The sequence below is a fragment of the Psammomys obesus genome, unplaced genomic scaffold (genome assembly GCF_907164565.1).
Source record: "Psammomys obesus unplaced genomic scaffold, mPsaObe1.curated_primary_1811, whole genome shotgun sequence".
Lineage (NCBI taxonomy): Eukaryota > Metazoa > Chordata > Mammalia > Rodentia > Muridae > Psammomys > Psammomys obesus.
Window position 1 is genome coordinate 19,827,068 of NW_026596040.1, and position 14,047 is coordinate 19,841,114.

Sequence of the window (14,047 nt, forward strand, 5' to 3'; positions counted from 1 at the left end):
CAGGGCCCGCCCCTCGGCCCGGCGCGCGGAGGCGGCGCGCACGCGCGGGGAACATGGCGGCGGCGGAGCCCGCGGTGGCCGCGCTGGCCGGCGGCGGTGTGGGCGCAGGGGCGCCGTCGGGCGGGGTGCCGGTGCTCTTCTGCTTCTCGGTGTTCGCGCGGCCCGCGTCGGTGCCCCACGGCGCGGGCTACGACGTGCTCATCCAAAAGTTCCTGAGCCTGTACGGCGACCAGCTCGACATGCACCGCAAATTCGTGGTGCAGCTCTTCGCCGAGGAGTGGGGCCAGTACGTGGACCTGCCCAAGGGCTTCGCGGTGAGCGAGCGCTGCAAGCTGCGCCTGGTGCCGCTGCAGATCCAGGTGGGTCCCGCCCCCGCGCGGTCCGGTGCCCGCGGGCCACTCGCGCCCCCACGTGTGTGGTCCCCAGTGCCCCGCCGCTTTGTGCGGCAGCCGCCTGCGTCGCCCCGCGGCCCCTGCTGCTCTTATTTATTTATTTATTTTTTCTCGGGTGATGCCGATCTTGGGGAGGGTTAGCCTTAGGGGCTTGTCCCGGAGTTGTGGTCACCAGTTGCAGACCTGCAAACTTCACTGCGACTCCCTTCTCCTTTCGTTTTGGCGACAGTCTGGGCGCCTGCCCAGGGAAGAGAGCTGCAGTAGCCTCTTAAATAGCCAGCTTCCTGTGAATCCCAGGCTGAGGAAGTTGTACCTAAGTATTAGAGTTTATTAATGTTTATATTAGTAAATGCCATGCTGTAACGCGGGACAATCTCCTGTCCTAAAATCTGAGGATTTTCTGGCCAATGTATGCTTTTGAGAGGAAAGGAGATACGTGTAATGTAGGCAATACCCAATCTGTTTTGTTTTTTGTTGTTGTTGTTTTGTTTTTGTTTTTTCTGTGCGTGTAGAATTGCTGAGTCCTTTCTGGAAGACGAACTGAAATGTGGCATTTGAGGGTAGAAGGAATTTTCATATCCAAGTACCATTTTGAGAGGCTTATCCCCTACCTAGTTTTTGTTTCTCATCTGTAGTCAAGAGATAGACTAGATTGTGGTGCCCCTCCTCCCAGCAGATAAGGATCCAAAGGGAGTACTTTAACTTGATTAAAGTTCGCGTGTTTGGTGGAGTGACCTGCCCTGCTGCCCCGGTGGAGGGCTGCATTTTTTTAGTGTTTAATGTTCTCTCTCTCTCTTTTAGAGTTCTAGATTACTCCTCCTTACAGCCTTCCATCTGTCCGTTTAGATTGCCACTGCCAGATATCCAATATGTTGGCTGTACCTTTGACAAATCCATTATAAGGCCAGAATCAAAATACAGAGATGCAGATTGCTTTGTCAACCATTTCGTGTTATTCTTGGGAGAGAGAGGCAGGGAGTGTGGGGGAGAAAAGGGGAAGATTCCACCTGTGAGTGCTGTACTAAACTAGGCTGTCCAAGTTTAAGTTTGCTTTTGCTTTTCTGTGTGCTAGGGTAGGAATTTCATATTTTGAAAATTTCAGATGTGATTCAACTCTTAAAAAGTCTGAAAATAATAATGTGTGTGTGTGAGTGTGATACACATACTGAAAAGGTAATACATAATTACCACTTTGGCTTTTGAAATATTTTAGTATAACTGATTTTTGTAATAATTTTTAAGACAATCACTAAAATGATAGCAGTACTCTTTTCTATCCTAACATATAGTATTTTTTCCTCATAAAATAACCTAAGAATTCTTAAGCTTATTGGTTACATATGTCTATATTTTGAGGTACTTACAAATACTTTCATATTCTCATTTTAATAATTAAAATACTCTCTGCAATAAAATAATCATTATAATAACAGCAGTATTCTTTCTCTCCACTAAAAAATAGTAATTTTTCTCACTAAACAACCAAAGAATCCTTAAGCTTATCAGATATATGTGTCTATATTTTGAAGTACTTACAAATGCTTTCACTTTGGTAATTGTAGTCCTTTCCTTCCATCGTGCGCCTCTGTGTGCCTCTTCCAGCCCAGCTGTAGACAGTATGAGAGAAGATCTTACACAGTGCATGTGAGGATGTTCATGTACACGTGGGTTTTTATGTGTGGGGCTATATTTTCAGAAGAGATACCTCTTTTCATTGCTACTACATCTTCTGGAACATGTCTGTATATGTTCTACTAACATGGGTGATTTATGTCCAGAAGAGTTCATTCCACATTGAAATGGCATTTTGAGTGCATTACCTGGCAATACAAGCCTGGATTCGGTACCTGTTGGAGATGGCAATGGCATTTGTTTCTCTAAGGAGCAGAGCCTAGAGAGGTCAGAAGGTTAGGAGACTGCCCTGGATCAAATGGCTGCAAAGGCAGAGCCAGCAAAGCATGAACAGGTCCTCAGTGGATGTCTGAACATCTGCCATAAGGTGACTGTTGCCTTTTCATGTTTGATGAGAGCGTTGAGAAGTCTGGAAAGCAAGCCCGTCTTCAGCTTCTGCTTGTTCATTTCTCTGAATGCTGCTTTCTGCTGTTTTACAGTGAACACCTGTCACTTAGGAAGACTCAGGGTGGCTTCTGGGGAGGTGGGAGTGATGAAGATGGTATAGGCCTCTTTCCCTTCGGGAGCAGAGACTGTGAGTTCTGTGCAGAGTCCTTGCTTGAACAGTGTCACAGCGTCTCTCCCTCACAGACTCTTGTTCTACAGTTGAACTCTTAATTTGCCTTCCTGGTTGCTGTGACTGCTGTGGGCAGTGACCTTGTAGAATTGTATGTGGTTGTGCCAAATTGTGCCTATGGTTGGCAGCAGTTCTTTGGGAACTGATCTTGAAGACCTCCATTGCCAGTATGAGTATGTGGTAGCTTTTAAGGGATTCCTTTTAAAAAAAAAAAAATATCCTGTTAGAGTGTCCAAATGTCTGCTGACAGCTCAGGTAGCTGAAGACAAAGCTCATGTTTCATTCATGGTTTGTGTGTCTGAAGTCTGACAGATTTAGAGGCATAGGAGACAGAATGTAAATGAAGGGATCATGGAGTGGAAGTTTAGGTCTTTTTATGACTCACTTGTATTTTTTTCAAAAGGTGTTTTCCCAAGTCTGCAGGACAGAGACAAGCAATGCTAGAGGCTCATGTAGAGCCAGGGCATTGCCACAGTCTTTGTCCAGAGCAGGACGAGCCTAAACAGAAGACAGGAAGAAATGGATGCTGGCCAGACAGAAGGGAAGGCTTTGGCAGCTTTTTAAGGACAGGAGATAGGAGTTTCCCTGGGCAGGTTATTTTGACCTGTTCCTGAGTTAAGTTAAGTGGGAGAAGATTTGGATCCAGCTGTCCTGTTCTAGTAACTTATATTTTATGAGGGTGGTGCACAGACGTTTTTATTAGAAGAGACAGTCTAGTTCTTGATCAGACAGGAGGAAAGGCAGATACGGAAAGAAATGTGGTCTGCTTGTGGCTTGCTGGTTGGAAGGTAGAGACTGAGGTTGTAGGACCTTTGCTTATAGGGGTGTCACAAGAAAAACACGTGATAAGCTCAGGCTCAGACCAAGTAGAGAGATTAGCAAGGTGTGTCTGGGGAGCAGAGTGCCTTAGGGGACAGTGAGAAGAGATGCCTAGTTCCAGAGTTCCAGGTGTTGTCTCTAGCTTATTGTTTTGATGGACAGAGTGGTTTATGGGGTATATGCTTAAAAACTTTCAGTATTGCGGAGTAATACCGAAAGCATTGTGTCTTGTTCCTTGTGTGTAACTGCTACCTATAAATAAACTGCACTCCAGAGTGGGAGCTGTGACCTGCATATGATTTTTTTTTCTCTTACATTTAGTTAGCGATGGGGGAATCTTAATGTAGATTTAAATATCAATGTCCTCTTGGCTCAGCCCAGTTTCACCTTCATCCCAGTCTGACGCTGAGCCTTGAGAGATGCTTTAGGTCTCAGCTCTCGGTGGATAGGCACAGCTGAACTTCCTTAGGAAGTCAGAGAGCTGAGTTTGTAAGATGGGGGTATAATGTTATACCAGGGACACGGATGCCCAGAGTAGGTACACATGTCACAAAAGCAAAGGCAGGATACTCTCTAGCCACCTAAATAAAAACTTCTCAGTCTGTTTTGCCAAAAAAATAAACCGTACGATGATGAGCCTTTTGGTGGTGTCTGGAAACGCACTTTATGAATGAGTTTCTTAATTCTGCACCAAACTAGCACAGTGGTGTTTCTAGAGAGGCCTTAAGGGTAAATCGTCCTTCACCTCATTAGAGAGCTTCCATGCCTGTGCTGACTCAAGTGTTGGTTTTGCAGGATATCACCACAGCCAAAGAACAATACTGTTTTTCTTACTGTGTTAAAGATAAGGAAATTCTATTAGAAGATGTTAATGGTTTACCAAAATTTGTTTAATTTAACAAAGCAAAACCGAGATTTAACTCAGGTCCGAATGCCCACAGGCGTGGGCTGTGTCTGGAATCCTTGAAGGCTCTGTATGTGGGGTGGGGAAGCCATCTGTTTTAAATGAGTTGATACTGGGTCAGGGCCTTCCAAAGCTGTGTAATTGGATTGGAAACACTTAGGACTTAAATACTGAGTGAAAATAAGAAAAAAGGGGCAGACATGTCTGCTCCTAGAAATGGTGGAGGAGAAAGTCTGTTGCAGATAAAAGGGAGAACATAGCCGGAGGCAGAGACATCTGGGAGAGTCCAGAGTGCTGTGACCCTGAGCCATGTGAGAAAGGGCAGGGGAAGGGAGCAGGGAGAGAGAGGAACCAGGTGCAGCAGCCAAGAGGGCAAAAGGTTAAAAAACAGGAAAGTAACCAAAATGACTGAATGAGGACCAGCAGCCCAGCTTTTGGACTGGAGAGTTTGGAGGGTAGAGGACTGGATATGCCAGCCATACCCTGTAATAGGTAGTGACTGAAGGATGCTGGGAAAAGATGGCAGCCAGTCAGCTTTGATATGTTAGATAGGTGCTTCAGCCATTTGTCTCAGGTCTGAGACCTATAGTTACCTAGGTCCCCTTCAGACCCTTACTTGAGTAGGTCATGTCTATCTTCTAACTGTTAATAGGCTACCAATTTTAAAAGAAAAACAATCACCCATCTTAAAACGTTTCCTGTCACTAAGCATGTACAGTGCCCCTATGGCACTGGGGCTATCATAGCATTGCTAACTGTGGGCCTGAAACAATACAGGCATTCTCTGTTTCTGGATGCCAGAGCCCATGGGTGTGGGCAGGTTCCTTCTGAGGGCAGTGGCGAAGAATCTTTTCATGATTTTCTCTACCTGATATTTGTGGCAGATCATGGCTTATAGAAACTATTACTTTAGTCTCTGCTTTCATGGCCAAAGCATTCTGGTTTTCTGTCTTGTCTTCCCATCTACCTGTATAAGCATCTCTTTTTCATGTGGTCACTGGTCATCTTCATTATCTTATGTCAAGTTATCTGCAGTGACTCCAGGGCCATAGAAGGTCATTCTCAAAGGCACTGGGGTTCAGAATTTCAAGTATGACTTTGTAAGGGGCTGAGAGACACCATTCAATGGTAAGACACCATATCTTACTCCTGTACCAGAAACTGGTGTGTATTGTTAAGCTAGGTCAACCATTTTTGTTTCCCTGGGTGTCCAGCTAGTGGCCATTTTGTAAAATAGTCAGAGCACATGGTCAGGGTAATAGGAATATCAGTTTTTCTGTGAAAAGTCTCCAGGTATTCTATTCATTATGAAATCTAAGGTCAGTGCCACGCTGTGGCAGGTCTAAGGGAGGGGGACAAAGTGCGACACTGTATAAATTATACACCATGCAACAGGTCTGATACAAAGAGGTTTGTTAAGAGACAGACAGAGTAGTGGGAGAGTATAGGAGAAAAGAGAAAAGGAGATAGATGGGGGCTGTAGGAGAGAAAGTAAGAGAGAGAAAGAGAGACAGAGACAGAGAGAAACAGAGAGAAACTGAGGGAGAGCAAGAGTGAGCCAGAGAGAGAGGGGCGGTTTGGCAGCAGATTATATTCCCTGGCTCAGGTGATGACATAGAATGCAGGTGATGATATAGGACATTCATTGTCAGTACCCTAAAGACCCTTGAGGGCAGGCCAGTTGAACTGCCCACACACCAACATAACACAAAAACTCTTGTGCTTAAATTTTGCCTCTTAAACTCTTATTTTAGGAAGTCACTGGTTACAGTAACCAGCCTTTTATATTTAAGCATGTGTATTCACGTGTATGTATAAGTAATTTGTGTCTCTTGAATCTGTACTGATCTTCAAATGCTAAACTTTTGCTTCTAAAAATACCTGGTCAAATCTGCATTTGTCTCGGCAGCATCGGTCATACTGGAGGCATAGCATGTGTTTTTGGGGCCATTGGCAGTACTTATAAGTATCTACAATTTCATTTTAATTAAAACTTGTGAGTCAGGATAAAAAACAATTCCTGAATTAGAATTGAATTGAATTATGATGTCATCGAATTGGATTCCATATGCATTTAGGGATAAGGAACAGACAGGATTAGGTGGATAACATGGATAGAAATTTTTGGTTTTGTTTGGTTGTTGTTGTTTCTTTTGTTTGTTTGTGTTTGGTTTTCCCCTCTAAGCTTCCTTTTTCTGGCTTGTTATTTCTGAAGGTTATTTCTGCAGCCACAGCTTATCTCTAACTTCCATATCCCAGGGAAGCCATTATTTTTAAGTAAGACTTGCATGTTAGAAGAATTTTAGATTTATGCTTCAGTTGCATAGAGAGGATAGGCTTTCTATTCCTCTGTCCCATCGAGTCCTCTGTTGTTTATATTGTACTCCATTGTGGTTCATTTGTCACAACTAATGGAACCAGTATGATGCACTGCTATTATTTAAGGTGCACACTCGAGTTCTTGAATTGTTTTTATTCTTTTTTTTTCTATTTTTTTAGTATACATGTGTGTCTGTGTGTGAGTATATGCATGCGAGTGCAGCTGCCTGTGCAGTTCAGAAGAGGGTGTCAGGTCACCTGGATCTGGAGTTAACAGGCAACTGCGAGCAGTCCAGTGCATGCTGGGAACTAACCTTGGGTCTCCGGAAGAGCAGTGCACACTTTTAACCACTGAGCCATCTCTCCAGCCCCTGCATGCTGGTTTTTACTAGCTTTTCTTTTCCGTCTTTTCTCTGTTTGTATTTCAAGATGACCTTATTACGACCCAGTCCCAGATCCAGTTAAATCCACTTGCCAGGCCTACCCTGGTTCCTCTGTGCCACCACGGCACTTTCTTTGATTTTGATTGTCGTGAATGACTTTGATAGTATCGGGAAACACCCGTCAGGTGTCTCAGAGGGGTGTCGTCGGTTTTCATGTCTGTGGTGTTTTTCCTATGGGGCGATTGGGATTATGGGACTGTGAGGACTCACGAAGGCCATTCTCGTGTCAGGTACACACATGGTTTGTCTGTGTGAATTATTGACCGCGTGAGCGAGGACTGTGTAGCTGACGTGTTTGTCAGTTTCCCCTTGTGTCAGGTAGTCACTGTCCTGCCTTTACACTCTCTCAGGCAGACTCCGCCAGATGCAGCAGTTCAAGGGTATGAGGAGGCGTCCAAGGCTCACACACTCAGAAACTCCATCTTCATAAGAAAGCAAGTCACTGTTGACTGTGACATCTGAGTTTACTGAAAAGGGTTCTGTGGGGTGTAGACAGCACAGCATGAGGGTTGTTTTTCTTCTGCCCTCAGAGCATATATTCAGATATCTGGCTGGGTAAGAATTTTGTTGCTGAACATTGGTAACTTAACATTTTGACCAATTTTATTTACCTTGTGGTCCCTCTAAAGTAGTATATTATTTGACACATTATTTTTACATATTCTTAATGAATACTAGAATGACGTCTCTTCTAATTTAAAATAATGTGTTACTACCTTGCTAGAGGCCAGTGAAACTGAGTTGGGCTTGGTCTTGTACTTTCGATCTGTTTGTCCATCTCCCCTGTCAGTTCCTGCCTCTGCTAATTTGCCTGCCTCCAGCAGTGTTTCTAGTTGTTGGTGACTCTGCCTTTCTGTGAATTCAGAATGCAGACTGCCAGTTTCGCGTGGGACCTACAGTATTAGACGACATAGACTGGGTTCATATGTGCACGGTGTGGCTGTGAGCATGTATGAACAGGGAGCGTGTCAGGGCTTGACTGTCAGAGCACTAAAGTACCAGCAAGTGCCAGGGGTTTCCTGTTCAGACTTGCTGGCTAGTGGAATGGCAAGTTTGGCTGATTAAGGAACTTCTTCCCAAGCCTGATGCCCTGAGATATAATCCCAGAAGCCACGCGGTGGAAGGAGAGACCAGGCTCTGAGGAGTTGTCCTCTGACTTCCCAATGCAAATCCTGGATCTTGCATAGACACAGACACATACGCTAAATGAATAAATGTAAACAAAATGACACTTTTTAAAAACTGGGTGAGAAAACAGCCAAAGCACTTGAGCACTTATTTTAATTGGTGAAGTTGGACTCTCTCCATAGTGTTAACTGATGGGCATTCTGGCTCTGACCAGTCCAGTGCTGCTGGACTGCCCGTAGTAAGTGAATGTGCATGCTGTAGCCTCCCCTGCAGTGGGAGAGGAGAGCAGTGGGGCCTCCAGCCGCCACACAGGCGGAAGCTGTCATACAGCAGCTAGGATAGCCGCAGCATCGGGGATAGAAGATTGCTTTCAGTGGCCCCATTAGTCCATGGAGGAATTGTCTCCTCTGGAGCCTGCTGCATGCAGAGCCGGTGAGGCTGAGTCTAGACTGAGCTGTTCCAGAGGCTACAACCATGTAATTGGGACACAGACTTCTCCAGGAAATTATTAATAATTGATATCTGTGGGTGGTTTTAGGGGATACAAAACAGGATAATTGGTGGTGGGGGGCACAGTTAGTGGGTAACCGGGAAGAGTAATGACATTGGTTCCGTACAGACCAAGCACATTCATTGCAGAGCTTTCTTTAATTTGCAAGGTGGAAGGTAAAGCACCCTGTTCTTTCAGTATCCCGTGAAAATGTCCCGCTTTCAGCGCGAATTTTACATGTTAGTAGATTTCCACTGTGCCCACACTGTTGGCGTGGGCTACCTGCAGCAAATGTGAAACTTGGAATTTTACTATCTAGCTTTCCTCCTAATTCACTTATTTCCCCACTCCTGATACTGTGTAAGAACTCATTCTTTGGTGTGTTCCTTTCCCAGCACAGGACAGCTCCCGTGTGTCACTACTGAACTCTAGAAGTCACCCTTGCGAGTGGCGTCTTTGTATTTTTATTTTGATAGCAGTGATTGTGTATCTGCTATGAATTATCTTGTTTCCTGTTTCATAGTCTCTGCTACAGGTTAATGTTTAAATTGTTACTTTCTCTATATGAGTTAGTTTAAAATTGAATTTCTGTGTGTAATACTACTATCATATTTGCATTTTACTATGTTAATATTTTTTATATGAAGGTAACATTCACAGTGACATTCAGCAAATGCTTTTAAATACACTAAAAATGAGAATAAAATATTCAAATTATATAGCTACTGGATAATTTTTCGATATTTTCTTTTTCTTTATACTTTTACATTGAAATGCTACTCAAGTGTGCTGTTGCAAAAATTAACGTTGTATGGGAAGTAGTTCTTCTTAGATGGAAGAAATTCTTTGAAACGTGCATATTTTTAACTGACTACAATGTTTTTTTTATTTCTGAAAATATTAAAATTCATTTAAACATTTATATAATGTTGGTCTTTGCTTTATTTCCCCCTTCGCTACTAGTGCAGTCTGGAGGGTCTTCGAGGGTAATGCCCTTTTGGGTGGGGGAGTAATTCAGATTTTTTTTTTCCTGTAGTAGTAGTTGTGTGAGTTTACTTACTGAGGCAAAGAATAGGAACATTTTTCTTTTTGCATTGACATCCACCGAAAATAAGTGTCCCTGTCATACAAATGCCAGATCATTCTTGTTTTCTTTTCTCCTCAGCTTACGACCCTGGGAAATCTCACACCCCAGAGCACTGTGTTTTTCTGCTGTGACATGCAGGAAAGGTTCCGACCAGCCATCAAGTACTTTGGAGACATCATCAGTGTGGGGCAGAGACTGGTATGCTGTATTCATTTGTTCCCATTTGCCAAGGCACGGTGTGTGCTCATCTCTCTATTCAACACTTTCTGTTTGTTTGTTTTCACCATTTTGTTCGGCACTTCTTTTCAGTTGCAAGGAGCTCGGATCTTAGGAATTCCAGTTATCATAACAGAACAATACCCCAAAGGCCTTGGCAGCACTGTTCAAGAAATTGACCTAACAGGGGTAAAGCTGGTTCTTCCGAAGACTAAGTTTTCCATGGTGTTACCTGAAGTCGAAGCGGCGTTAGCCGAGATTCCTGGCGTCCGGAGTGTTGTGTTATTTGGAGTAGAAGTAAGTACCTTCTTAGAGCGTGCCATTTGTGGGAAACTTGGCATTCCCAGAACGCAGTCTCGTTTATAGGATGCTGGTGGGTAAGTAGCACTGAGGGAAAATGGCCACCACTAGCTATGTGTTCCCCACCTTCGGGGCACTGATGAAATGCCTCATAGCTGTTAACACCTTGAACACTCAGAGCAACCCGTGAGCTATGCGCCCTGTGTCCTCCAGTGCCACAGAAGAGAAACCAAGGTATAGAGGTGTGGGCACCCTGCGCAAGGGCAGACAGCCAGCGAGCTGGGCTGCATTGGAATCTCTGCCAGTGAGAACCACCTGCTTCCTGCTTTGGAAGACTTTTTCCCCAAAGGCTTTATTTTTATTTATGTGTTTACTGGACTTGATTGGGGCACACTTTGTGTTGTACCCCACCTCGCTGCCTCTCCAGGGTTCTACAGTTCATTGTCCTTCAGATAGGCTCAAGGACATACCCTTACAAAGGCCAGACACACTCTTGGGTTCCTAGTGCCAATTTCAGTTGGCTTATTACATTTCATTTATTTATTTATTTATTTCTGAGGTACGGTCTTGCTCTGCGGTATGGAATTCATAATGTAACCTAGGTTGGCATCAAATCTGTGGCAGACCTGCGTCTGCCTCCTGAGCGCAGGGACCACAGGGTTGGGCCACCGTACTCAACTTATTTCTAACTTTTAAACAACCATTATGCTGGAATTTTAAAAATTATGAACAAAATTAACTCAGTACAATAAAATAGAATGTAACATGGTTCTACTTTGATATTAAGGTTTTGATATCATAATAGGTTTTATAGCAGTAATATTTTGATATCATAATAGGTTTCCATATTAGAAAAAAAAATGTAATCTTAACTTTAGATGTCCATTAAGTAATGTGCATGTTTTCAGTTCTCTCCTGACAGTAGAGAGGAAGGTTGTTTGTGGACATATGTCATACGAATGCAGTGGCTTTCACACATTTTTTTTTTTTTTTTTAGCATAACTTAATTCTTAGAGGGTGTTTTTGCTTTGTGTCCTTTTCTGAGGCAATGCTACAAGACAAAGTCTGCAAAGATAGGGTCTGAACAGTACAGCTGTTGTAATGGACGCTGGGTAATCCCAGATTTTCAACCGAATAAGCCAAAGCTGGAGTAGTTTATGCTTAAAACTATCTGGCTAACTAGAGCCTGAATTAAATATGAAAGGGGTTATGGTTAATTGGTTTGCATTCCTTTCCATCTGTCCTCATGTATATTTGTAAAATGTTTTTATGGTTTTGGGCCTGCAGCATAAATTACTTACCTTTGCCTGTCTTTACATTGGTATGACTCATTTGCCCGAGTACTTTCTCAGTACTGTGGCCTCATTCGCTTGAGTTGCATGGCTGATCCAAAAACAGACATAAACCAGAGTGCAAGTGGCCCTACACCTGAGTGATAGTAATGAGCTTTCTTGAGGTCACTCAGAGGACACAGGTGAAAGTCATTAGACATTTTACAGTATTCTGTGAGTAAGTTCAATGTGACTGTAAGAAACATTGATAAAAGACAGTTCTTGGTCTGTGAAGATGCTGCCATGTGCTAGAGCTCCCCTAAATCTTGAAAGCCAGATAGTGCTGGTAAGTTTTGTGGTGATTCCTTTCGCCCTTTTAGACACAGAGTGCACTGACAGTTTCCTGTGTTCTTACATGTGATGCTCTCTTTCCTACAAGACACACGTATGTATCCAGCAAACTGCCCTGGAGCTGGTCGGCCGAGGCATTGAAGTCCACATCGTGGCTGATGCCACCTCCTCCAGAAGCATGATGGACAGGATGTTTGCTCTTGAGGTACCTGTTCTGCTTAAAAATAGGTTGTCCATCGAGTTTTCTGAAAAAATTAGGAGTCTCGAATACTTAACAGTATTGGACAATTTGCCTTTTAAACTTCAGCTTGGCTCAGCATCAGTGTGAACATACACACACTGATAATAAAATAGAAGTTTAAACCAATTGTAAAGAGGGTTTGCTGTTGCTGCCAGATCATCCATGCTCTGGGTACATACTAGCTTGTGCATTGTTCTTTGTTGGGACTGCATCAGCTCTGTAGCCTGAAGTGCCCTCCATCGTGCAAAAGGAAAGGATGAAGGAGGAACAGGTCACCTTTCTCTCAGTAGCAGCAATTGATTCAAAATCTGTTCAGCTTCTCTTCTTAGTTTTTCTCAAAAGCTTGTAACTACTATTAGGATTATAAGTAGAAGTTTGCTCTTTGTTTATTTGTTGCAATATTTATATTTATTCGTTGAAAATTTCCTGCAATGTTTTTTGAGCATGTTCAGTCCCCTCCAACTCCTCTGCTTACCACTGTCACCATCTCTTCCCATCTAAGTTTGAGATTGCTTTTTTTTTTTTAAGTCTCTTTCGCAACAGGTCCAGTTTGTGTTGCCCATCTGTTTTGGGGTTTGAACCTCAGCCCTGCAGTGTGGTTGGTTAGCCTGTCGGGCCTCATATTCTTAAAAGAAACTGACTCACCTTTCTTCCAGTAACTATTAAGTGCCGGTGGCTTCTCAGCTAGATGGGGAATTATGTGTCCACCTTCCCCTCTATGCTGGGATTTTGTGTTGAGCCAACAGAGGTCTTGTGTGGTGTTAAAATTGCTCTGAATCCATATGTGCTTCTGTGTCTAGGAAATGCTGCTTCCTTGATGCTATCCACCACTTCCCACTCTTAAAGTCTTCCCATCCCTTTTGTCCCTTTTTCCTCAGAGACCCCTGAGTCTTGGGGTGAGGAGCATTAAATGTTAGATAGAAGGGTTGGGTTTTTTTTTTTTTTTTTGGTTTTTGTTTTGTTTTGTTTTTTTCTTTTCATAAATGGTGCTGCTTCTCATCTCAGCAAGGATCTGTAAGCTATTCTTAAGTCATGAATTCATCTCAATCCATTTTCCAAGCTTGGCTATTAACTGAGGTTTTGCAGCTTCACAGTCAGGTCAGCCTCCTCTCAACAAGCAGCTGTCTTCAAGTACTTTCATGCAGAAACTTCATTGTCATGATAATGCTCAGACTTTAAAATATTTCAAAGGCACTAAATGGTGGAAAGCCGAAAGCCGTGCAAAAAAAAAAAGTCTTGTTCGCTATGAAAATATTTCCAGGACTTTTCTTCTGCATGATGTGAACATATTTTTTTTACATCTTGACCAGTTTCTCCTCTTTACCACTCCTCTCCCCCAGATCTGCTGCCCTTCCACTTCCCTTTAGAAAAGAGCAGGCCTCCCAGGGAATGAACTGACCACAGAAGAGCAAGTTACAAGACTAGGCACAAACCCTTCTATCAAGGGTGGAAAAGGCAATCCAGTAGAAGGAAAAGGGTCCCAAGAGCAGGCAGAGATACCCACCTCCACTCTCACGGTTAGGGGTCCCACAAGAATACCCCACTATATAACCATAATATATATGAAGAGGACCTAGCTCTGACCCATACAGGCTACCTGATTGTCACTTCAGCCTCTGAGTTCCTGTGAGCCCTGTTTAGTTGATTCAATGGGCTCTGAGACATTCTAAGAAGAGACAGAAAGAATCTGATCTTATGCATGGACATAGAAGAGCCTGCCTGGGTTAAATCATCAAGGATGAAAATGGGAAAATGACCACGGTAGGTCAGATGATGATGTGCAGTACCTGCAGGTGAGGTGAGGTGAGGTGAGGTGAGGTGAGGTGAGGTGAGGTGAG

At 43.6% G+C, this 14,047-nt stretch overlaps 1 protein-coding gene across 1 annotated transcript in view; it reads left to right on the forward strand.

Moving 5' to 3' along the window:
* The first annotated feature begins 37 nt into the window (after positions 1-37).
* Positions 38-14,047, forward strand: part of Isoc1 (isochorismatase domain containing 1) — a 17,566-nt gene continuing 3,556 nt past the window's right edge. Inside the window, exons 1-4 of the mRNA XM_055622917.1 lie at positions 38-359; positions 9,909-10,028; positions 10,140-10,343; positions 12,057-12,173. Of these exons, the coding sequence (XP_055478892.1) occupies positions 54-359; positions 9,909-10,028; positions 10,140-10,343; positions 12,057-12,173 (747 nt within the window). The 5' untranslated portion in view covers positions 38-53. The remainder of the gene's footprint in view (positions 360-9,908; positions 10,029-10,139; positions 10,344-12,056; positions 12,174-14,047) is intronic.